Raw genomic sequence first — 27,120 nt, 5'->3', positions numbered from 1 at the left:
TCAAAATTTAACAAATCCTAAACCAAGCCCAACCAATTTGCAGTCCTAAGAAAGGCAGATGATTTTAAATATAAAAGAAACAGTGAAAACAAGGTAATATTGAAATTCAAGGGTCAAAACTTTGTCTTTATTAGTGGAATGGTACTAGAACTACCTAGGCATGTCAGTGGCCCATCACCTGGGACTCCAACCAGGAAGGCAGTAAGAATATAAACATAGTGGGTGAAATAAATAATTATGCCCCCTCTATAATATTGAACATGCGTGTTAGGAGTATATTTAGAGATCAACATTGGATTATTAATCCTTGTTTGCGTATGCATTTCTTTCCTTTGAACCAGAGAAGTTGTTCGAAGTCTTTGTTATTTTTTTCTGAAAAAATTTAAAGCTGCAATTTGGTCATTTTACCAATTTAATATGTGATTTATTAGTATGTAATGAGTAATACTTATATATGGTAGCATACACAAAAATTACGTATATATTTATTTGTTGATTTGTGCTGCCTAGTTGTCACCTAAGAATCAACTCACCTTGCCAGGTCAAAATACCCAACTGTGGCATAGCCTGCTTGAACACAGTGAACAATAGTTACAACTTCAAGGGGAGTAAATAGAATTACATCCTCAAAAACATGAGCCTGGGATGTATATCATGCGACTTAAAATGAAAGATGTGTACTGTGGAGAACCCAAAAGAAAAAAATGTATAAATCCAAGTATACGACACAAAGGAAATCTAAATGCATGTATTCACTAAACAATGTCGGATAGTGATATGACAAACTATCCTCCACGCATGTGTGCACCCAGTTCACCAAACTGATCATCAGCTTCCTCAGTTTCCTCAGATGGGCGCACAACATCCAACTTCTGTTTTAGCACTTCTATTGCATTGACGACCAATTGAGAAGCTTTAATGGCACCAGTAGATTCAACAGTGAAAATGAAGCTGTCTTCTTTGGCATAAATCTCAACAAGTCCTGGTTTCCCCATGGCTTCCGCTTTCTTTATCACCTCATCGTCATAAGTGTATGCTTCAGGGTCAACTACCACAACCTGAAATCAAATTTAATCCAAGAGCATAATAAAATAACCAAAAGACACACCCAGAAGCTATCCAAAACCAAAAGTCATCTTTTTAAGTTTTAGTAAATAAACCTTCTTGGCATATTCATTTTAGTAAATAAACCTTCAAAGTTGTAAAGAGACTGGGCCGAATGGGCCCTAACAGCCTCTCTTGTAATATCTTTTATTTTATGTTGATGGGCCACACTTAATGGGCCTGTTATTTATTCTTGTTTATTTCCTTTATGTAACTGCCAAGCTGCCCGCCCACTTAAGGGCATACTTGTCACCATTAATTTTTCAGATCTTAATAAAATAGGGTTAGAGGAGAATGGACAATTAATTCGACTCCTTCTCTTACCTCTTCTCTTCGCCATCTTCTTCTCTTATACAGTTATTCAGATCTGTTTTATTCTGCTAATCACTGAATTTAAACTTGATATTAGATGACTGATTTACATCTTGGTATCAGAGCAGGTTTAGTTCCTCTTCCTTCTTTTTCTTCGTTCATGTACACTCTAAAATCAAGAGAGTGTATGGAGAGATAAGTTCTCTATAGTATAGAGAATCATTTGCCTAGTTGGTAGAAGGGTTTGGAGAGTTTAGTTCTAGCTAGATTTTGCCAAGAAGTGTTATTGTTTTGCTGCTGCCCGAAACCCTAGCCGACTAGAGATTTTCGAGGTTACTAGGAAAGGTGAAGCTCGAGTGTGGCGCTATGTGCTTGGAAGGTGTCTTGTGACTGCTAAAGGAGGGCAGTTCAGGTTTGGAAGAATTTGGGTTAGTCTGGTAGGTGCAGCATCATCTTCTCTCTTCCTCTCATCTGCTGGATGGAGCAAAACCCTAGTTTTTCAAGCACCCAAGTTCTAGTTTGGCTTCAAGTAAGTTTACATAGTCAAAATTTTTTGTTCTTTGATTTCCGTTTGATTAATGGAGACATACGGAAGTGAGTTCAAGCAGGTGCCAGTTTCTGGACCTGCCTCAGTAGATTCAGTTTTGACTGGTGTGACCACAATTAAGCTAGATGGGACGAACTATCTTGCTTGGGCACAATCTATAAAAATCTATGTTTGTAGTAGAGGAAAACTCGGGTATCTCACTGGCAGTAAGGTGAAACCCGAAGAGATAGACCCTGAATTTGAAAAATGGATGCAAGAGAACTACACTGTTACAGGATGGTTGGTTAACTCTATGCAACCCCATATAGGTCAAAAATATCTCTGGATGTCTTCGGCCAAAGAGATATGGAACAGTGTAACTGAGACCTACTCACAGAAACTGAATGTAGCCAGAGCGTACAAATTGAAAAGTGATGTGAAAAACCTGAGACAGGGGGAGAAGAGTGTGGCAATCTACTACTCTATACTAAAATCCCTATGGCAGGAAATTGATGTTATGGAGACAGTGGTATGGGAGAGTAAAAATGATGCTAAAATGTATAGAAAGCTGGTGGAGAAAAATAGGGTGTTTGAGTTTCTCATTGGACTCAACCCTAAGTTTGATATTATCAGACAGAATATTTTGGCCAGGAATGAGGTTACTCTTTCACAGGCATATGCTATGATAAGTAGTGAGGAGAGTAGGCGGCAGGTTCAGTTGTAGAGTCCACCTACAGAACATTTTGCACATGCGGTAATGAAACCAAAGGACCCTACTGAGAAGAGAGAACAGGTGTGTGAATATTGCAAGAAACCACGACATACAAAGAACACCTGCTGGAAACTTCATCCTGGACTTCTCCCTGATAGGTTTAAGAACAATAATAACCCTAAGAAGGGCAGTCAAGTGGGAAAACCCAAGACTGCTAATGCTGCTACAATACATGAAGGGAGAAGTAAGGAGAGTGAAGAGAAATCAACCATTGAACAGTTGGCTACAATGAATCTGGATTTTGAGAAGTATGGGAGACTCCTAAATCACCTGGAAGCTACAGTTTCTTCAGATCACCCTTCCAACAGTACATCATCCTCATCGGCTTTTGCTCACTCAGGTACTCGTGCTTCTGCAAATCATGCTTCAGCTTCAGATAATCATAAAATCCCTTGGATTATCGATTCCGGTGCATCAGACCATATGACCAGTCTATCTAACCTTTTTTGCTCATATCACCTTCTCTCTGGGAAAGAGAAAATATCCCTTGCCGATGAGTCCCTTGCCCCCATCTTTGGTAAAGGTGATATAAAGACTTCTGACACCCTGTTCTTATCTTCTGTTCTTCATGTCCCTAAGCTTAACACAAACCTCTTATCTATTAGTAGCTTAACAAAGTCCATGAATTGCAGCATAACTTTCTTTCCCACTCATTATGTTTTTCAGGACCTGCAGTCTCAGAGGATGATTGGGAGTGGCCATGAGGCGAACGAAATATACTTGCTAGACACACCAGATCAAGCTTTGGGACCACCTCATGGAGTTGCCTTAGAGTCAGTCGTGTCAGAGTCTGTTAACAAAATTTTATTATGTCATTTTCAGTTTGGTCACTTGTCTTCGAGTCTCCATTGTGAATCATGTGATCTGGCAAAGCATTGTAGACATTCCTATTCAATTAGCAATAAAAGATCACTTTCTCCTTTCCATATTGTTCACTCTGATGTGTGGGGGCCATATCACATGCCAACCATGGGGGATTACAGGTACTTTATCCTTTTTATTGATGATTATTCACATTACACTTGGATTTATCTCATGAAATCCAGGGATGAAATACCAGCTATTGTGAAAAATTTTCATGAACTCATCCTCACCCAGTTTAATACTCATATCAAAATATTACACTCTGACAATGCTAAGGAGTATTTTGAGAGAACCCTCTCCACCTATCTTGAAACTTTTGGGGTTATTCATCAAAGTTCTTATTCCTACATTCCACAACAAAATGGGGTGGCAGAAAGAAAGAACAGGCATGTGGTTGAGGTTGCCAGATCCCTCTTGTTTGCATCCCATGTTCCTGTAAAGTTTTGAGGAGATGTTCTTACTGCTACATTTCTGATCAACTGTATGCCCTCCCGGGTCCTTGGCTTTAAAACTCCTTTTAGTCTTCTCTTCCTGGATGAGGATCTCTTTTCTCTTCCTCTCCGTGTGTTTGGGTGTACTTGCTATGTGCATATTCATAGTCACCAAAGGCACAAGTTTGAACCTAAGGCTCATAAGTGTGTGTTTCTGGGATATGCCTCCACACAGAAGGGTTATTGCTGTTTTGATCCAGTTCGTGGCACCCGCTTTGTATCTCGGGATGTCACCTTTGTCGAGTTGACTCCCTTCTTTAGTATTCCTCCTGAGGGGGAGAAATCTGATGAGCCCTTTGTTGTGTCTCCAGTCGTTCCTCTTCCCATCCCTTGTGAGTCCGATCATGGGGTGTCCACCTCTTCCATTGGACCTACCTCTGATATCTCAGCTCCTCCTCCTCCTTCTGCTCCTGCCATCCAAAGGTGGTACCAAAGGCAGAGATTCAGACATGTGTAGGTTGTTTCCACTCCTTCAGAAGAGCGTCTTGCCACTCTCATCATTCCTGAGGAAACAGGTCAGCCCTCTACTGACCCATCTCTGACTGTCCCAGACCTTGACCTTCCTATTGCTCTTCGCAAGGGCAAGTGGAAGTGTACAGCCCATTGTATCTCCAAACACTTATCTTATAGCCTTTTCTCCCCTTCCTACTACTCCTTTCTTGCCTCTGTGTCTTCCCATGTGATACCCAGGTCTGTATCGGAAGCATTATCTCAAGCTGAATGGAGGGATGCTATGATGACTGAACTTGATGCATTGCATAAGAACCATACCTGGGATATTGTGGGCTTGCCAGAAGGGAAGGAACCAGTGGGTTGTAAATGGATGTTTACCATTAAGTATCACTCTGATGGCTCTGTTGAGAGATTTAAGGCTCGGTTGGTTGCTAAGGGTTACACCCAAATGTATGGCATTGACTATCTTGAGACATTTGCTCCTGTTGCAAAGATGACTTCAGTTAGGGTTTTACTTTCTCTAGCAGCTACTTTTGACTAGCCCATCCACCAGTTTGATGTTAAAAATGCCTTCCTGAATGGAAACCTGCATGAAGAGGTCTATATGTCTCTACCTTCAGGAGTGTATGGAAAAGAAATGAAAGGCAAAGTGTATAAACTACACAGATCTATTTATGGTCTCAAACAATCTCCTCGGGCTTGGTTTGAGAGATTTCGAGCTGCTCGTCTCATTTGGCTACATTCAAACACAATCTGATCATACACTATTCTTAAAGAAAAATGACTCTCTGGTGACCTTCTTGATTGTTTATGTTGATAACATTGTGGTCACGGGTAATGACATTGAAGAGGCCAGCAAACTAAAAAGATTTCTCAACTCTGGATTTGAAATCAAAGACTTGGGAGATCTTCGGTATTTCTTGGGCATTGAAGTTGCTCGATCTAAGGATGGTATCTTCATATCTCAGCGCAAATATGTCCTTGATCTTCTTGTTGAAACTGGTAAACTTGGCACTAAACCCATCTCCACTCCCATTGATCCTAATCATAAGCTTTCTGCCACAGATGGTGAACATTTGCCTGATTAGGGAGTGTTTCAGAAACTGCTTAGTAAGTTGTTATACCTTTGCATGACTCGGCCAGATATTTCCTATGCAGTAAGTGTTATTAGTCAATTTATGCATTCTCCCAGAGATACTCATCTAGCTACTGCAGAAAGGGTTCTGTGTTATTTGAAAGATACTTCAGGGAAAGGTATTTTGTTTGCTAAGCAAGGTCACATGAAGCTGGAAGCCTTTACTGATGCAGATTGGGCAAGATGTACTGATGACAGAAGGTCCACCTCTGGTTATTGTGCTCTAGTTGCTAGGAATATTGTCTTGGAAGAGTAAGAAACAATCAGTAGTTGTTAGATCTTCAGCTGAAGCAGAATACAGGGCAATGGCTCATGGTGTGTTAGAATTACTATGGCTACGATCCCTTCTAGAGGAATTGGGGGTGGACTATGAAAAACCAATGATGCTCTATTGTGACAACCAAGTTGCTATCAACATTGCACATAATCCTCTTCAACATGACAGAACTAAGCACATTGAGGTTGATAGGCATTTCATAAGAGAAAGAGTCTCTTCAGGAGAAGTTTGTTTACCATTCATCACACCAGAAGAGCAACTGGCTGATATCTTGACCAAGGGAGTTCCAAAGGGGAAATTGACACACTGTATAAGCAAGCTAGGCATGATTGACATCTATACTCAGCTTGAGGGGGTGTAAAGAGACTGGGCCGAATGGGCCCTAACAGTCTCTCTTGTAATATCTTTTATTTTATGTTGATGGGCCACACTTAATGGGCTTGTTATTTATTCTTGTTTATTTCCTTTATGTAACTGCCAAGCTGGCCGCCCACTTAAGGGCATACTTGTCATCATTAATTTTTTAGATCTTAATAAAATAGGGTTAGAGGAGAATGGAGAATTAATTCGACTCCTTCTCTTACCTCTTCTCTTTGCCATCTTCTTCTCTTATACAATTATTCAAATCTGTTTTATTCTGCTAATTACTGAATTTAAACTTGATATTAGAGGACTGATTTACATCTAAAGTCATAGGTGGAATCATTACTGAAAAAAGACAGCAATTTAGGACTTATCATAGTATTAGGTTGTAATCTAACTGTTATTGTGGTCCCTCCTTTAGATTAAAGTGGGTTTTACACATATGAGGTTCTTTTTGTATGTAGAATTTATGACCACTTTTTTTTTCTTTTGGGAGAGGAGAGAAAGGGAGGTTGAGATAAGAAGGGTGCTCTTGGTGTAAGAGTGGATTCTTTTTCTTTTGTTGTGTTCTTCAAGTTGAGAGAGGAAAGAGAGAAAGGGTGTACAAGGGTTAAACATTGGTTTGGGTTGCAAAGCACAAGAAACCATATACCTTTTTTTATCAATAACAGAAACTTTATTAAAAGAGAGATAGAAATTACAACCAAAAGGGAGGGGTAAAAAGTCTTAACCCTCCCTAACAAAACAGAAAGCACATATTATAATACAGCCCAAAAAAGATTTGTTCTTCCCACCCCCTGTTTGGCCAAGGTATCAGCCATGGAGTTAGTGCACCTCTTGGCCCATTGAACCCTTACAGTCATTCCGAGTTAACTGAATAATTTTCTTTCTTTCATTTGAGAACTTCCACATGTTGGACACTCCCTTCTGCAACCATCTAATAGTCAACTAAGAGTCACCTTCCACCAACAGCTTACTAATGTTCAGTTGCTAAGCTCTTTTAAATCCTTCTAGAGCTGCCAAGATTTCAGCTCTCAGTGAGTCCCCCCAGCCTATAGATCCTGAGAACATAGCAATGATTCTACCTTCTTCATCCCTGAAGATACCACCTATATCAAAATGGCCTGGATTTCCTTCACTGCTACCATCGAAGTTCAATTTGATGAGACCCAGATCTGGTGTAGTCCAAACAAGTCTAAGAGCAGTGGACATGGGAGCTGACCGAGCCACTCCTTCCCACTTTCTAATGATGTCTCCTACTGAATAATCTTCAAAGAGCTTCAAAGGCTTGACCCAATGAGCCACCCTAACACAAATAAGTTCTATGATGGCTTCCTTACTTTTTTTCTTTATCATGCAATACTCTTTGATCTCTTTCTTCCCAGACCGTCTAGCAAACAGCAGCTCTAGCACAACTCCACAATATTTTCCCTCTCTTTTTTAAACCCCTCACTGTTGTGGAGCTAAACAAGCTTTGCACACTAGAAGGGGAGATCCACCTACAATCAAATAGAGAAAAAAAACCAACAACAAATATCTGAAACAAAAGGGCAAGAAACAAACAAGTGATAATAGCTTTCACCATTCTTCTTACATAAGATGCACCAGAGTGGGGATAAACACCAATTAGGCCTTTTCTTTTAAAGTAGGTCACAAGTGTTACACTTTTCGAGGAATGCTTCGCAGCAAAAAGCACCTACCCTTGGAGAGATTGGATTACCCCAAATTTCCCGGACTGGAAAGGAAAACCCCAGAACCGGACTAGGCTATGTCAGCGCTTTGAAAAAGAGGGAGCAAGAAAAGATGCCCGAAGGGACAAGAGACCAGACCCTGGAGTCCCCAATGGAAGGCTTAAGGACTACCTCATCCAGGATCTTAAGCAAATTCGAAATGGGTTCCAATTCAGAATCTCTAAGCGCCTTTCTAAAACCCAAGTTCCAACCAATAGCAGAATTAGACACGGTAGCAAAGGTAGCTACAGGTTCACTTTTAAACCTAGACAGAGCAAACAAAGAGGGAAACTGCTCTTTCAAGGGGGAATCCCCACCCAAATGTGTTCCCAAAAATTAACTGACAAGCCAAAGCCAAGATCATACCTGATGAAGGGAAGAAAAGATTGAAGGATGGCGTGGATCGACTTCCATGGAAAAACTCTTGAAGCCCTAGATGAGAGTCTCGAATCCCAGCCAATTGCCTCTTGCCCATGAATACTTAGGATTATTTTGGCCCACAGGTTCTCCCTTTCTTTAGACCACCTCCATAACCATTTCCCTAAAAGAACTTCTTTCTTCTTCTAGAGGTTTCCCAGTCCCAGGCCCCCTTCACTTTTAGATCTTGTAACTAGATCCCACCTAACTCTATGGTCCCTTTTTTCTTCCTCGGGTCCCCATAAGAAGTCCCTCGTCAGTTTTTCCAACACCCTACAGACTCCTTCAGGCATTCTAAACATAGACATGAAATAGACTAGAAGGTTTGCCAATGTTGACTTAATCAGTGTAATCCTACCCCCTAGAGACAAATAATTCTTCTTCCAGGAAGCTAGCCTTTTACTGAATCTGTCGATCATCAGATTCCAAAAACTCATTTTTCTAGGATTATCTCCTAAAAGAAGCCCTAGATATTTCAGTGACCAATGAGCTATCTCACGCATTCTAAACATAGACATGAAATAAACTGGAAGGTTTGCCAATGTTGACTTAATCAGTGTAATCCTACCCCCTAGAGACAAATAATTCTTCTTCCAGGAAGCTAGCCCTTTACTGAATCTGTCGATCATCAGATTCCAAAAACTCATTTTTCTAGGATTATCTCCTAAAAGAAGCCCTAGATATTTCAGTGGCCAATGAGCTATCTCACAACCTAACACTCAAGCCCTTTCCTCCACCTCTCCCTCACTCGTATTAATACCAATCACACAGCTCTTACCAAGGTTAACTTTGAGGTTGGTCATTAGTTCAAACAACTTAATCACCTTCTTCAAGTTACTCACCCAACTAATCTCCTTTCCATCACAAAACAGAATTGTGTCATCTGCAAATTGTAGGTGAGTGATCGGAACCCTATCCCTCCCCACTCTCCATCCACTAATCAAGCTTCTTGAGTATGCCCTCTCAATCAACCCCCCTAACACTTTAGCAATTAGGGTAAAGAGGAAGGTGGATAGAGAGTCCCCTTGCCTAATACCCCGAACAACTAGAAAGTGATCCACCACCCTACCATTCGCTAACACAGAATAATGACAAGTCCTAATGCACCCTTTTATCCACTTGCACCATCTCTTCCCAAATCCGAAAGACTCTAAAACCTCCAACAGCAAAGACCAATCCACCAGGTCATATGCCTTCTCCAAATCTAGCTTACACACCAGTCATTTCTCACCTCTACTTCTATATTCTTCCACGCTCTCATTGGCAATCAGGATTTGGTCCACAATTTGTCAATTCATCACAAAGGCACCTTGATTGTGGGTAATAATTGAGGGGAGCACCTCTCTAATTCTTTTAGAAAGAACCTTAGCAATGATCTTATAGAAGTTATTAACCAAACTGATGGGTCTGAACTCTTTAGGGTGATAAGCTCCTTCAATCTTCGGAATTAAAGCTATAAAAGTAGAATCCAGGCCCGGGTTTATACACCTCTTTCAAAGAATTCAGAGAACACATCTTGAAGATCAGCATTAATTATCTCCCAACAATCTTGATAAAAAGCCATCGTGAAACCATCAGGGCCCGGGGCTTTAGATCTATCCATGGAGAAAATGGCATCCCTAATTTCTTCCAGGTCAAACTCTCTTTCCAACCACACAATCAACTTAGCAGGGAGCTTAGACCAATCCAATCCATCAATCCTTAATCTCTTCAATAGAGGCTTACTGAAGATGGATTTAAAGTGCTCCACAAAAGCCTTGGCAATCTCATGTTGTTGAGTCAAAACTGTCCCATCAACTACCAACTTAGATATGATGTTTTTCTTTCTGCTATTGGCAATTGCATGGGAAAATTTTGTGTTCCTATCTCCTTCCTTCACCCATTTATGTCTAGATTTCTGCCTCCAACTAGTCTCTTCTTGGAAAATTGTGTCCTCTAGGCTCTTCCTTAACTCCCACCTCTGTTCTTTATCACTTTCCCCAAAACAACCCCTTTCTTCCTTAGCATCGAAATCCTCTATCTGACCTATCAACTGCTGCTTCCTCTCTTCTAACCTACCAAAGTGGATTAATTTTGACTTTCAGATCTTTTAGCTTCCAATGGAACTCCCTACCCAATTGACTTTCGGGTTACTTTCATTCCACCAATTTTTTACCTTGTTTTTGAAGTCCGGGTGAAGTAACCACATATTTTCGAACCTAAAAGGGAAGGGTCCACTTCCACCAAGATCGGACTTACAAATCATTATTGGCCAATGGTCGGAAGTAACTCTGGTTAAGTCCCTTGACACCAAATCTGCCCAATGCTCCTCCTAGTCTGTGGTGAACAAGAACTTGTCTAGTTTTCAGCAAATAGGTTCCGCTTGGAGATTGGACCAAGTGAAGCTATTGTGTTGAAGATTCAATTCCTTTAGCTCAAAAGCATTAATGAACTCATTGAACTTCCTCATGCTCGTAGTACTCCTTTGTCTCTCCTTGTTACTCTCTTCAATGAATCTGATTACATTAAAGTCCCCTCCTAAACACCAAGGCCCCTCCCACAGTCCTCTGACATCTTCCAGCTCCTCCCACAACTCCTTCCTCTGTTTATAACTATTGGGGCCATATACATTGGTAAGGGCCCATTCAAACCCATCTGACACCTGCTTAAATTTAACCAAGATTGAGAACCTTCCCATTAATTCTTCCACTCCCTCCACTACTTCATCCTTCCACAGAATAATTAAGCCACCAGATGAGCCCCAAGATGGACTCATAGCCCAACTTAGACCATTCACTCTCCACACACTCCTGGCCCACCTTTTGTCAAATGTCATAAGCTTAGATATGTCTGGATTTTCTTTCTTTAAAACCTCCTTTACTAAAGCTCTCTTCCTAGCACTCCCCAACCCTCTCACATTCCTACTATCTTCATTTCTTCAACACCTCTGCTCAGCCCCACTCCCTTTCTTCCTAGGAACCTCCTTTTCTTCCCCTCCCTCTCCTTTCTCTAGCATCATTACCCCCATCCACTTCCAACTTCAATTTCTCAGCTTCACTTAACCTTCTCTTCCTCCTAATCCCACCTTCTCTTTCAATCTGTAAATATCCTTTCAACTCATTCAAGTCTCTAGCCTTGCAACCTAACTTTGCCACAAAATCAGCTATGGACTCCTCTTCATCCACTCCCATGTCTTTCATTTCCCCCCTACCTCACTCCTCCTCTTCCCCTCCTTTTCCTCCTCCATCTTACCACTATCCTCCTTAGATTCCACCCTAGCCAGAATCTTAACTACAGCATTTGAAACTGCTTCCCCCACCCTCATCTCCTTCTCACCCCCCACCTGTAACTCCCCAATATCAGCCTCTAACCCTTGGGTACACAGCAATGGGGTACAGCTGGAATCTGAGAGACAAACACCACAGGCAGAGTAGACATTAGCATCGAAAACCGAAACCACAGCCATACCTGGGCCATAGGCAATAGGAGAAATAACGACCGAATGGGTTAGTCCTTTCACTCGCTGGGTAGGGCTTATCTTATCGCTACCTAGACTTACTTCACCCTTGTTCGTACTTCCGAGGCTCTGTCGTCCATCCCCGCCTTTGCACTCTCTGCTCGAATTCTGGTGAGCAGCCGAAATCCACTTGCAGATTCCTTGTCTTAAGTTGCTCTCCTAGTTTGATTCTTCCCTACTTGGAGGTCGATTTTCCCCCTTGTCTTCCAAAGCATGCTCGGCACCATTCAATTCTCCACACCCAGCGGAGGGTTTATGCAAGAAAGAGTCCTCTTCTACACTCTCTGAGAACAAAATATCTGTGTTGAAAGTGTTTTCCACCACTCCTGGACGTTCATCACACTGGATTTCATCTTCGCCATCTAAATCTGACGCCTCCTCCGAACTATCGCAGTTAACCCATCCTTCATCCTCATCCTCACCATCTTCTCTACTCTCTCTGGAATATCTAGGGTTTGGCCTATCCCCTTCTGCACCATTCTGGTCGCCTTCTCTAAGCTTCACCACCGGAATCCAGCACAGGGGCTTTTTCGAAGAAATCTGGCCGCCTGAGAAAGATTTTCGGACCCCAACATATGAGTCGCGTGAGGAAGAAGATAGACGCTTGTTTTTGTCTATCGTCGGTTGCATAGTGGTTCGACTCACGTGACCACTTAAGTGGTAACATGAGTCCAACGAAAAGTTTTGGACCCTTAGCTTAACATGAGCAAACCAACCCCACCTTGAGCTGGCCGGTTCAGATCGATAGCAGGTAACTCTATCTTAGACCTGAGACGAACCCCCCTGGTCTGACCGGGACTCTCCTTTGACCATATCCGCATAAGACCAACCAGCAGGAAAGAAGTTTTTGTTTTCAAAAACATTTGAAAACTTTTCCAGAAAAACACCTTTGCTTTTAGCAAGCGATTTTTCAGCTTCCACATTAGGAGGACTCTTTCCTCCAGCCACGGCCACGTGTCCAGACCTCCTTCGCTCTAACCCTCCTTTCATAACAAAGAAAGGTTTTCATCTCTTCCGTGGACATAGGTAGGTAAGGCCTAACCATGTAAATCCTTTGTGTTCTTGGTGGTGTTTGTTTTCTTCTCTCTGTTAATATTGGATTCTCTTGATTGCTATTTTATTTTAAATACTGTGGTTTCATCTTGTGGGTGGTTGTTGTGAGCCCAACAAAGTGGTATAAGATCATCCAAGTTGGCATTTACAAAATGCTTGTAAAATTGTTTAAGAGGTAATAGTAGCAAAAAGAGATGAATTCTCAGTTCTCAATTGAGAGGTTTAATGGCAAAGGCAGATTTACCCTAGAGCAAAGGAGGACGAAGGACATCTTGATTAAATAAGGCTTGACTAGAGTGTTGAAGGGAAAAGATGGGAGGCCGGAAGATATGAAGGATGCTGATTGGGAGGATAAGATATCAAATCAAAGTGTATTAATACAATTTAATAGTTCATGACAGATAGCATTATAGAGGAAGATTCTAGACCAAAAGCTGTGGGAGAAGCTGAAAAACTCTATTTGAGGAAAAATTTAACCACAAAGTTGTATCTAAAGCGGCAACTACATATGGATTGGAGATGGAGAAAGATGAGAATCACCTATAACTCTTAAACATGTTCAACAGTATCTTGCATCAAATGGGAACGTTACTGTCAAGGTAGAGGAAGAAGATAAGGCCCTTTTGCTTCTTACCACACTTCCTAATTCATACAAAAATTTGGTCATAACATTACTACTGTATGGGAAAGATACAATGAAGTTGGAGGAAGTCACTACGTCTTTCTTATCCAATGAGGTTAGGAGGAAGTTCAAATATGAGAATGGATATGATTTTCCAATGGTTATGCAAGGAATCTATCAGAAATGAGGATCATCTAACAAAAGATTTGACAGTGGCAGATCTAAATCTAAGGTTAGGAAAAAGAGCAAGGTACAGACAGTGTTACAAATACACAAAGTTTGGTTATATAAAAAGAGATTGTCTTATATGGGAAAAAATGGGATGAATTTAGTAGTGGTGGATTGTGTAGAGGAATTGATAAGAAAATTTACAATGTCTTTAAAATTCAAGAATGTGAGAAATGGAGGGAAATGTCTATAATTGGAGGTCTTTGGGAGGGTCCCTAGTGTGGGGTCTTCAATGTAATTAGGTATTCCCATGAAACCAACAAACCAAGCCAACGAATAACCACTAGCATGAGGAACTTTAATATGTTCATTGAGTCTTGTGAGTTATTAAGAGAGCTTCCCTTGCTTCAAGGTGACACCCCAAAAAAACTACTCTACACAGAACTAATCAACATTACATCTTTGAAGCTCTAGAACGCCCCACAAACCATCCCCTAAGGCTGCTCAAATGACCTGAGCAAAATCTGGAGGAACCAAGACCCAATTAGACACTAATTTACCAGCTATGGCCACTAACAACGCAATGATTTGGACTTGTTCTAATTTGTTCTTCTCATTCCAAATGATCCAGTTTACTGCAAATGGAATGCATCTCCAAACGATTCTTGGCCTCCTAAACATCTCTGGATCCCGCAATATAACCCCCCCCCCCCAACAACCCTTCAGCCTTTAAATTCAACCATTATTCACTATTCACTCCCCAGATTTCTTCCCTCATGCCCACATCAAAATTTTCCAATTTTGTTTGCTGCAGCCAACACTCTCTAGTCTGTGTTTTCTAATCAAATTCCTCCCCACTGCCCTTCTGCTCTCTCCCTTAGCCCGCTCATATTCCAACTTAATAGCTTCATTCTTGCCCTTCTGACAACTACAATGATTTCAGCCCTTCAGCCCCTCACTCTTCCCCTTGTTCAAAAGCAGCCTGTGCAAAGCCTCCCCCTCCCTAGAAAAATAAACCCAAGGATTCCCCAATTATCACATCCCTTTCCACTAGTTTATTAACCACCACTTCTCTGTTCTTAATAATTTTAGTACCATCTTGGCCTTTGACCTCTCTTGCCTCTTCTTCCTCCCCGCTCCCTCTATCCTCCTCCCCCCTCTCCCCCTCCCCCCCCTTCACTCCAACTTCACCACTCGTTAAACCCACTAATTTCCTTTTCCTATTATAAACCCTACTCCAAGAACCACTCCCTTCAACCTCGAACAACGACTTTCTCTTCCCACTTCCTTCCCTCTCTTCTTCTTCTACTATCTTCTTATTTCCTTCCATCCTTTCCTCCCTTTGCTCATCCAAGGCATCTGAAGAATTAGAGTCAAATGGACTTACTTCATCAATGAGAAAACCACCATTGGATGACTCCTCTAGAGCATCCCCATCCCTTCTTCCTCTGTTCCTTTTTCATTCTCCTCTATCATAATCTCCAAGGGATTAGGATTGTCGACAACTTGTTGAATCAGTTGATGTTGCGCCTACGCCAAGCAGTCTCCCTCAATCAGATCTCCCAGTGTTTAAACTCAATTGATAAGAGGAGTCGGGTCCTTTTCAAAAACTCAAAGGCTGGAACGTGGAGGGCTTCGAGGAGGTTTTTTGCTGTCAAGGAAAACAGGGGAAAGTTAGATAAATGAATTTGGGTAATCACCAAATATGAAGAAGAGGTAAAGAGACAGATTGAGACGAGTGTCGAAGAAGAGGAAGAATGTAGCAGTGATTTCAGAGGCTTTCAAGATGGTTGTCTTCCAAATGCTAGTGACGGAAAAACCAATGAGTCGGTTGAGGAGGTTGGCAGTCCAGCTGTTCAAAAGGGAGACTTTTATTTGACTTGTGGTGCCAGTCAAGCTTCGTTAATGCCTAGAGTGTTTGGTTTTGGCAAGGGACAAAAAGTGATGGAGTTTGATCAGGGGAAAGGGTTGGTGGGGAAGGAGGTTGATAGAGTTGATAGTTTGGAGGTTGCTGAAAGTGGAGATGAACCTGAGAATATTAAAGCAAATGATGTAGAAGTTTGGCTTCTTCCTTTGGATAAGTCGGCATCAGATTATTCCTCTCCTTGTGAGGAAGTGGTGGTCGGCAAGCTTGGTGTAGATTTGGGGCGAAGAAGGAAGATAGAGGAGAGTGAGGAGCTGGCTAGTGATGTGGGGAGACAAAAGAAGAATCGATGTTCAAGTAATTCGCACATTATTCATGTTACTAAAATTTTCTCTCGTCTGAAGGGGGGCTTGATAGGGGCAGGACCAACAAAACACCATATAAGGGTTTACCTTAGAAAAGGAGGTAAGCCAAAATTGTCAGTCTCAAAGGCTTCGAATGAAGCAGAGACTCCAAAAACTTTCAGCCGAGTTATAGAGATCACCCAAGCAGAGAATCAATCTTTGCAGGTTGAAGACGGGAACATGATTTTTTCAGCAACATCCCAAGATAAGGATCTGAGAAAGATTGGTTTGGAAGAGAGGTTGGAGTGTTCAATTGAAGATAAGAATATTGAGTCCTCTTCAAATGAGGAGATGGAGGAGAAGAAAAAAAGAGGAAGCGCGGATTTGAAGAGCTTAGTTGATAGAGAAGTGGAAATCGGAAAGTCTCTAGGCTTATTCTTTTTGGGAGGGGAAAGTATTGTTAGGAAAGCTTTCGAAGCCTTTGAAATGAAGAGTAGGGAAGAAAACACGAAGAGACTGGCAGACGCTCTTGAAGGAGAAAATTGGGATGGGGAAGGAAGCTGTGAAGAGTTTGGAGAGATTGAAGAGTGATTATGCTCCACTGCCATATTGTGTGAATGAAGTATAAGTGGCACCTATTGAGCTTGCCTTTTGTATGTTTGTTTGTTTTAGAATGGGTTGGAGGTCTTGCAGGGGGGCTTGTGGGGTGTGATCTAAACACCTGTTTTGGTTGTATTCCTTTTTTGTTTTCCCTTTAATATAATTTTTTCTTTTACTTATCAAAAAAATCATTATGAGACCTCAGGGCCCTTGTCTTCATCCTCATCTTCATTCTGCTGTAATGATCGATCTCTCTCAAGTTCCCCAACCGATCTCCCTTCTCTCAGTACCTTTGAAACTTTCTTACCATTCCCAAATGTCGTCAGCATCCAAACCCAATCCTCTTTGGGTTTCTAGCTTTCTTTCTCCCAACCGTTGCTCATTTTTTGTCAAGTTACTCAAAAAAACCCAACAACTTTGCCTTTTTTTTCAATTATGTCCTTCCCTCTTAAAACCTCCAGCCCCTTCGACCTATTTTTATCTCTTAAGACCTTTGACCTTCCAATTTTTTTAAAGAATAAAGAAAAAAGATTTCATTAAAAAGAAAAAAAAAAAGGAAAAGTACATCACAATCCAAATGGGTGTCAAGCACATCCCAGAAGTTCTCTCCCAAATCTGCTCTATTTATTTGAGCAAAATCTGGAAGGATCTATACCTTAACTGTCACTAGTTTGCCAATTGAAGCAACTAGAATCTCAATGTTCTTGGGCTTGTTCTCAAATAACCTTCTATTCCTTTCGTTCCATATAGCCCAACATATTGCAAAAGGTATACAGCACCAAACTATCCTTGCCTTCCTGCTCCCTCTAAATCTTGGTCAAGATGAAAAGATTTCAGCAGTGGATCTTGGCTGAAAGATTCTAGCACTGGATAGTGTAGAGTAAAACTTCCAGATAAAATTGGCTACCTTGCAAGAGAAAAATAAATGGCCCATTGTCTCCTCTTCCATCTTGCACATATAGCAGAAGCTCGCCATGCTGAAGCCCATGCTCTTCAAGTGGTCTGCTGATAAGATACTATCCAGGGAGACCAACCATGCAAAAGCTTCCACCCGAAGGGACTGGATTTCCCCATACACCTTCTGCCTGTCCTGTGGTCATATGGTCTTGATAAGGCCTAAGTAGGACTGTACTGAGAGTTTTCCATCCCTACTCTCCTTCCACCAAAGGCCATCATCACTAGATGAGACTGAAATGGACTACTTTCCAGCAACACAATACATTCCTCCAGTTCTTGATCCCATAGTGGTCTTCTAAACTTTGGGCACCAAACCACCTGATCACCTCTGATTTCATAGCATCAGTTAATCCTGAGTTGATGCTCCGACAGCCTTTACAACCTCAAGCAGACCTCATACAACTTCCCAACTTCATTCTAATCATCCTCCCAAAATCTCTTTCCCACCCTCTCCAACATTGAATCTAACCAAACTCCTAAAATCCTGGTTGAAGCCCATTATTCCTTTCCATACACTCACCCCTTAAGAGTTAGTCACCTCCCTTGGTTTTCCCACATGAACCTTCACCACCCCATATTTCCCTACCACCACTCTACTCCAAAGAGACGCCCTCTCCCTGCCCAAACCTCCACAGCCATTTACCCAGCAGTGCCTTATTAAAGATCTTCAACCTTCTAATTCCTAGCCCCCCCCCCCCCTCCTTTGGCCTACACACCTTGTCCCATTTAACTAAATGATACTTCCTAAAGCCCCCAACCCCTTCCCAAAGGAAATCCCTTTTGGATCTTCTCTACCCTCCTGACCACTTCTGATAGGATTTTCAGCAATGAGAGGTAGTAAGTAGGAAGAGATGATAAAACGCTTCTTATCAAAGTAATTCTGCCTCCCAACAACAGGTACTTTGCTTTCCAACTCTCCAGCCTTCTCTCCACTCTCTCTACAGGAGGATTCCAAATCCCTGTTGCATTTGACTTAGAGCCAACCAGAAGAGCCACATACTAGAAAGGTAACTCCCCTACCTGACACTCAAGAACAACAAACAATTGCTCCATGTCCTCTATTCTGATTTCCCCTACTCCAATCAAAAGGCTTTTTGCAAGATTCACTTTCAACCCTGTCAGTATTTCAAAATTAGCAAGAATAGCTCTTACATTTTTTTATCAATAAGATTAACTTTTACATTTTACTGATAAAAAAAAAGAATAAAAGTTACATTCAACACTTGGTCCACCGAAGCATCTAAAAAAAGAAGTGTATCATCAGCATATTGCAAGTGTGATATGCAAGGCCCATCTGGCCCAACTTTGAACCCCTCAACCCAACCCAACTGCTCTCCCTTGTTCATTAATAGATTGTATTGGCAGAGGTGTATTGGTACTTCAAGTGATATGCCTTTTTTTAGTTTTTTTTTCAAATTTCAGTTTTAAGTATAATTATATATTATTTAATAAAAAAGGGGTTCCTGAAAACACCTGTAAACAGGTGTAACAGGCACCCAAAGATATGATACGATGTGCCCAATACAGGGCATATCGTATCAATACTTTGAACCTTGATCATATGCTTTTTCTATATCCAACTTACACAGTTACACACCAAACAGCCCTTCCACTCCTTAGCCTCAAATCAATGCATTCGCTAGCCACTAACACCTCATCAAGAATTTCTCTTCCTTCCACAAACACATCTGAGTCTTAACCCACCACCTCATGAATCACTCCCCTAAACCACCCCAACAACAACTTGCCAAGAGTTATGTGAAGCCCACCTGAACACTTCAACCTGTTAATGCTCTCTACCAGCTATCTTATTTCTCCCACCACCACGTTTTCACATGTTCCTTGCTCTTCTTTCCCCTTCTCCTTACAACTTTCCACATGCCCTCCCTCTTTTACTCCCTTACTCCTAACCTCCCCTGAACTTCCAGTTTTACCCTTTACCTCTTCCACTTCACCTTCATCTTCTTCCTGCGACCATCCCTTCACCTCCCCCTTCTCTGCTCTGTTCTCCATGATTTTATGCACCACCCCTTCCTCCCAATCCGAGCCAACCTCCTTAGCACTTAGCCATTACTGAACTTAGAAATGTTTCATCCTCCCTGGCTCCCCTTTACCTAGTCTAACTACCAAGCAAACCCAACGTGGTCCAAACTAGACAAAATTCTTGTTTTCCTTAGATTGGGAATCCCATTGGAAGGGGTTGACAGCTAGAACCTTGCCTAGAGTAACCTCAAACCATTGCCCAATTAGGCTAGGGCAAGAAGGGTTGGTGAGAGGTCCAATACCATTCATATTTGAGAATTTGTGGTTAACCCACCCATAGTTTTTCCATAGTGGAAGAATGGTGGAAGGAGGAATTGTGCAAGTACAAATAGAAAGAGGTTAGGTTTCAAAGAGATCACAAAGATTGAAAGCCAAAATAAAAGAGTGGAATAGGGATCATTTTGAGAGACTTGGGGAGAAAAAAGAACGTTTAGCTGCTCACATTGAACTATTGGATAGAACGGAAGTTGAAGAGTCACTAAATGCAAAGGAAAAGACTTGTAGATGGAATCTAAAGAAAGGAGCTAGAGGATACAATATCATTTCTGCATTGGTGAAAGATGGTGTGGAGGCGATAGACCAACCAGAAATTGCACATATCTTTGTGGAACATATCAAATCAATTTATAAAAGGCCTGAGGAGGATTGACTGGTTGTTGAATGGTTAGATTGGCCCGCTTTGGATTAGTCCTTTAGGGATAATTTGGAAAAAAAAAGATTTAAGATTTATGAAATTAAGAATGTTGTGTTCTTTATGGATAGATCTAAGGCCCCTGGACCTCATGGTTTTACCATGGCATTCTATCAAGATTGTTGGGAGATAATAAAATATTATTTGTTTGAGGCCTTTGAGCAGTTCTGTGAGAGGAGCGTCATAAATCTAGGGCTCAATGCTACATTTTTAGCTTTGATGCCCAAAAACAGAGGTGTCTTGTCCTAGGGAGTTTAGGCCCATTATTTTGCTATAAAATAATTGCTCAAGGTTTCAAATGTCTCTAAATGTCGCTAATGTCGCCAGACATATGTTGATGTCGAGGCTCACCGACATGAAAATGGATGGTAATTTAAAAATTACATTATGTTGGTCGACATTTCCTATATTTCGGAAATGTCAACCAAATCGGTCCAAATAACCAAAAAAAATACAGTTTTTCCTATTATGTCGACATGATGTTGACTAATGTACATTAAAAATATAATATATTAGTATATTATATTAATATAATACAATATATTAATATAGATTATTCCATTAATACAATATATTTAACTAGTTAGTATTTTTTAAAATATTTATTAAAATCAGAAAATGTTTATTAAATTTTATAATAAACCATATTCTACATTTAATATAAAAAATCAGAATAAATTTAATAAAATTTATACTAAATCATAATTTATTATAAATTTAGTATTGAAAATCATAATAAATTCATTAAGTTTTATAATAAATCAGAATTTATCATAATTTTTATACTACAAAAAGGAGAATCAGTTTATTAAATTTATAATAAAAAATAATGTATTATAACTTTAATATTTAAAAAATCAGAATAAATGTATTTCTATTTACTAGTGTGAAATAAATATATTAGAATTTATAATAAATCAGAATTAAAAATAAGAAAAGAAAATATCAGATAACCTTGTAAAAACATCAAAATGCATAATAAATCAGTAAATCGTCATTTACTAATTTGTTATTAATCTTAGTTTCTTAGCTTTATATAATGGTTGGGAATAAGATAATAGTCTAGAAATATGTATTAATGCTTCTTCTATCATTTTACAAAATATCTTTGCATATTTCCACATATTTCATAATATTTCCACAATGTCTCTAATTTTTACAATATTTCCCCTTGACATTTCTGACACTTCCGACATATGTCCTATATTTTGGTAAGCGACATTTCCATCGACATTGACATTTTAAACCTTGTAATTGCTAAAGTGCTCTCATTGAAGCTCAAAGCAGTGATTCCTTCAATTACCACCCCATATCAAAGGGCTTTTATTTAGGATAGGAAAACCACTGATCAAATTTTAATTGCTAGTGAATGTGTGCAGGAAAGAAAAAGATCTAGAGGTAAGGGATAGTGTGCAAACTAGACGTTGAGAAAGCATATGATCAAGTGTATTGGTCTGATTGAGGTAATGAGTATGTGGTTTTCGGGAAAAATGGTGTAAGTGGATTAGTGATTGCCTACAAACTTGTCATCCTTCTATTTTGGTCAACGGTGTGGTCAGATATTTCTTCTCGACACATAGTCACATAGAGGGTTGATACAAGGAGATTCATTGTCCCCCTTTCTGTTTACCCTAATTACAAATGTGCTTAGTAGAATGATTACCAAGGCTAATCAAGAGGGGTTTGTTAAGAGGTTGTAGAATTGGGAGGGATAGTATAGTGGTTACACATCTTCAATTTGTAGATGATATACTCATTTTCTATGATGATTGTAACCCACAACAGGTGAGAAGTGAGAACTTTGAGAATTTTATTGATGTTGTTTGAAAGGATTTCCAATCTGAAAATCGATTTAGAAAAAAGTTGTATAGCTAGGGTAAACATGGAGGATGTTGAGATACAAGCTACAGCGAAGGGTTTAGGTTGTTCTACTAGTGAGTGGCCAATGAATTACTCAAGTCTTCTTTTGGGAGGCAATCCGAGGAACGATAGTTTTTGGACTCCAATTTTAGAAAGGTTTAAGAAAAGGCTAGTGGCATGGAAACGCAACTACATTTCCTTGGGTGGAAGAATAACTCTGATCAAGTCAACTCTAGAAAACTTTCCCTTGTACTACCCCTCTATAATCTACTCAGATAATCCTCCCATAATTCTTAAGCCATATCAGGTATGATGTTTATTCTGGAAATAAAATTTTATTTTGGGAAGACCAATGGGTGAGTGAGATACCTCTGAAAGATGTTTTTCCTTCTCTTTATGCTCTCTCTTTAAAAGAAAAAAAGAACATGTTTCAAGATTCTACTCAGGATCTGAAAACTCTAACAGGGATTTGGGTTTGAGAAAAGGGCTAAGGGAGAATGAGTGTTCTGTTGTTCAGTTTCTGCAAACTCTTGAGGAAGTGGTGATGAACCTAACCAAGTCAGATGGGAGGATTTGGATACCTAGTCCAAAGGGACTTTTCTCTTATGCTTCTTTTTTGTGGGTCTTGGTTTCTCCTACTATCCTTCCTTCCACATTCCCTGCCATGAAGTTTGGTATAAACCAATACCCCTAAAAATTGAAGCTTTCTGTTGGGAGGTTTTTCATGGAAAGATCAATACTCTAGACATGCTGTAAATGAGAAAAAAGACTACTTGCTTATCTCCAAACTGGTACATACTTTGTAAGACTAATGATGAATCTGCTTTTCATTTATTAATCTCCTACTCTTTCATTTCTTCTATTTGGAATTGGTTCTTCACTCTTTTTTGGTGTAGGTGGACTCCTATGAGCTTGGCCAGCTTGTTTGAGGTTGAAATTTTTAGATGGCAGAAAAAGAGAGGGAGAATGTTGTGGAAATGTACCAGGGTTGTTGTTTTATGGACAATGTGGGAGAAAAGAAATGCTAGAATCTTCAAGAAAGAAGAAAGAAGCTTGGAATCAGTATTGGAATGTATTTTGGCAAGGGTGATTCATTGGGTAAAAGCTCTGCATTTGTTCTCATCCTATTCTTTTGATGATTTGAGAAGGAATTGGAGGGAAGTGGTTGTGTCTTCAACAAGACAAAGTAGAGGTTACAAAGAATGGTAACCACATCATGATAGATTCTTAAAATTTTATTTCGATGGTAGTATCTTTGACAATCAAGGCTCCTTAGGAATTTGAGGAGTGCTTAGGAACAAAGAAAAGAATATAGCAGCCTTATTTTCTGGTCTAATTGGAGTTTGAGACTCAACAAGAGCTAAAATGCTTGCAGTCCTACAAGGGGTTCAAAAAGCAAAAGAGATGAATATAGAGAGGCTAGTTATTGAAGGGGACTCTCAAGTAGAGGATAGGCTAGCTAAGGAATGAAATGCAAGGATCTTGGACTCATGGAAATGTAATAAGGAGGATTAAATGGTTAACAAGGGATATGACTGTAAGACTACATTCGGTTCCAAGCGGTGCAAATAATTTGGCTGATTTGTCGGCCAAACAAGGGGTCACTAGGGGACAGTTGTATCGAGCTATCTTGTAATTAGTTGTATGGTAGAGAGGAAGATGCTTCTACCTCTCCTTGGGACCCTTTCTTGTACATATTTTTTGTATTCTCTATTTATATTAATAAATTTTTTACCTGTCACCTATCAAAAAAAATCTACATTGGATGATGATGGAGATGTTCTCATAATCTCCAAAGGCATGCACATTTCTTCTCTAGATGAATGATCTTTAGACTCTGAATGTTTTATGCACATTTTGTCCAAGAAAATATATTTTAGTACATTTCAAGAAAAAACAAGTGTTGTCTGATTGGGTGATGGGTCTACTTGTGATATTGTGGGTGTGGGGACAGTGAAAATCAAAATGTTTTAATGATGTGGTTTGCAATTTGAATGGTGTGGCATATGTCCCAAAGATGTATAAGAATCTAATATCACTTATCCAATTGGATTCTAAAGGTTGCAAGGTCTTTACTGCAAAAGGGGTTTATAACATCTATGTACAATGATTTCCAAAATTTTGATGGATTGTGGGAAATGAGATGCACAAGGTAGTGTGGCCACACGAAAGGTCTCTTTTGCAGTTGAGATGAAAACAAATGTTATGTGTTTACAAAGTTCAGATGATGGTGAGAAGAAAGTTTCTACTAGGAGAAAGGAATGATCGATGTCCCTCTCTGGAGTTAATTAGGATTGTTAGCTCGGGTACAGGTGCAAAAGTGCATTGGCTGCTTTTGTTTAAATCACATGGTAGCAGGACCTGGTGATGAAAGTTATGTGTAGCTGGAGGTGTTTCTCAAGACCAATGGATATTTGCCTTATTTGCAAATAAGTGGAAGCACAAATGAAAGATCTTGAAGGTAGTTAAAAAATGGAGATAATTGGATTTGTCTTATTGTTCAACCATTGGATTAGATTGTAATCTACCAGTTGGTATGGTCCCTCTTTTATGTTAAAATGGGCTTTATGTATATAGGGTTTCTTTGTATGTAGGGTTTATGAGAATGCTCTTTTTATTTTGGGAAATGAAAGCAATAGAGGTTGAGAGTAGAAAGGAGTTTTAGTTTTAGTTTCATCTTAGAGTTTTAGTTTCATCTGCTGCTTCTAATACTTTAAGAGTTTTAGTTTCATCTTAGATGGTTGTTCTGAAACCAACACTTAAAACCTACATGAACTATTATGAGATACTCCTCAGTCCTCAAGATCTTTTAAAACATCATCTTCACAACCACCATTACGACTTTTAGTTTGTCTGACATCGAAGACACGTATCCCCGCAATATGACCACAATACTGAAAAGTTTAGAAGGAAGATAGCAAGGTTAACTTACCTGGTGAGTATTGGGATCAAGGCCAAAAACCTTGGTCGGGCTGCTTTCAATCCAATCCCTTTTCTCATCAAGAGTAAGAGTTTCCATCAAATCTTCATTAATATGGATTTCAGGTTCATACATAAAGGTAACAGTGGCTGCAGGCGACCACTTCGCGTGGTCTTTGCCAATCCCCTTTCTAGCTATGGCTCTCAGTCTCAGTTCTTGCCCACGACGCAATTTCACAATAATAATCCCCCTGAAGGAAAGCCCACACGAACAAATACCGTTTACTTCTCAAACTACACAAAAAGGGGTTTAGGGTTTTAGAAGATCATCAGAAACTCGAAAAGGGTTCCATTATTTGGAGTCCTACTCCTACCTCTGCTCAGAAGCATCGTAACCGGTGGACTCGGAGTGCTGGGCAACATCAACGGGAACCACGGAAGGGTCAGAGCTTCTGAGGTCGTAGCTGGTGACGTCGAGGGTCTGGTCCGTGTCGCAGCGGACATGGAGGTGGAATTCAACGGAGCAATACTCGCACTGACCGTCGCCATCACAGGCATCACAGTCACGGGAGAAGCGCATGCCCATGGCACGTTCGCTAGTCAGAGGGATGAGACCAAGCCGATGAGCGATGAACTCGTCGTTGAGCACAGACGAGTTGCCCTCGATTTCGACCAGGTCGATTGCAATGGTGGGGACCTCCGCAATCATCACGCGGCGGAGGGCGTTAGCAATACTTGCGTCCGTCTCTCGGAGCTCGAACTTTAGGTAGTCGTCCTTCATCTCTCTAATCTTCACCTTTGGAAATCGCTGGTAAGAAACTCCGTCCATCTCTCTCTCTCTCAGGTTTTGCTCGAAAATGCCCTGCCGGAGACCGGAGTCCGCCTCCTCGGACGAGCGATAGCCAACACTCAACAGTCAACAGTGTTCTTTTTAAGGATGAAGACGAACATTTTATCCGGGCCCGGGTCAGGCATCCGGTCTTACCCGTATAAATTAAACGGCAAATAGATGAAACCACCCCTGTATTTTTTCGACTGTTGCGATTAACCTGTTTTATGCTAATAGTAATAGTACCATCCTCCTCGAGCTTTGACATTGTTGGATCTACAACCGCAAAATTACCAAAATACCCGATTTTGACCGTTTGAATTGTAAATTGGCTTCTATTGACCAGGCCCGTTTGTTTTTTTATAAGTTAATTATCCAGGTAAATATACTTACCCAAATAAGTGTTTTTTAGATAAGACTTATTCTAATAAGTGTATTTTTTCATGTAAATAAGGTAACGACCATTTTAACCATAAAAATCTATTATTAATAGAAGAGAGATTTTTGTCTGATGACAATTCCCAAATAGGGGAGGTCTTAGTCCATGTTAAAAGGAGAGGGGAGGTTTCGATATTTAGGGGAAAAGTTATGGGAGGTTTAAATCTTTTGCCCTTATGTATTTTATATATTTTCTACTTTTTTATTGAAATAAATATTTTAAAATTTTGTTATCATTTTCTTTGTTTTATCATTTAAATTCAATTTAGAATAACAAAAGTTGACAACAATTTATCTAACCAAAATACAATTAATAAACATTAATAGAAAAATTAATATAAGCTTATTTAGCAATACATAAACCAAAAATGTTACTCAAAGAATTAGAGCAAGATGGGCAAAATGGAGGGGTGCATCTGGACTTTAATGTGATAAGAGAATACCACTTAAGGCTAAAAGGAAAATTCTATTAAATAGTTATAAGGATAGCTTGTTGTATGGAAATGAGTGTTAGGCAGTGAAGAAACCACGTGTCCAAAAAATGATCATGGTATAAATGTGAATGCTAAAATGGATGAGTGGAAAAACTATAAAGGATCAAATAATGAATTAAGTCATATGTAGTAACTTAGGAACTGCTCCAACATGTGATAAAATTAGAGAAAATAGACTAAGATGATTTGATCACATACATATAAGACCATCAACAACACATTTGAGAAGAAGTGATTTGGTACATTTGAAGGGGATAAAGGGGCTAGGGGTGGACCAAAAAGGACTTAGGTAGAGTAA

General features: G+C 40.1%; 1 protein-coding gene across 1 annotated transcript; it reads right to left on the bottom strand.

Annotated features, from left to right (window-relative positions):
• Nucleotides 1-548: 548 nt before the first annotated feature.
• LOC104610226 (DNA-directed RNA polymerases II, IV and V subunit 3-like) lies at nt 549-26,023 on the bottom strand. Its single transcript, XM_010276743.3, has 3 exons — nt 25,436-26,023; nt 25,075-25,312; nt 549-1,058 (listed from the first exon to the last, which is right to left on the bottom strand). Exons 1-3 carry the CDS (start codon nt 25,888-25,890, stop codon nt 786-788), a joined length of 966 nt encoding a protein of 321 aa, XP_010275045.1. The 5' UTR covers nt 25,891-26,023; the 3' UTR covers nt 549-785.
• Nucleotides 26,024-27,120: the final 1,097 nt, after the last annotated feature.

The sequence above is a fragment of the Nelumbo nucifera genome, chromosome 4 (assembly GCF_055504915.1).
Source record: "Nelumbo nucifera cultivar China Antique chromosome 4, China Antique-T2T, whole genome shotgun sequence".
In the NCBI taxonomy this organism is placed as follows: domain Eukaryota; kingdom Viridiplantae; phylum Streptophyta; class Magnoliopsida; order Proteales; family Nelumbonaceae; genus Nelumbo; species Nelumbo nucifera.
The sequence above is the reverse complement of the archived record's forward strand: the minus strand, read 5'-3'. Positions and strand labels throughout refer to the sequence as shown.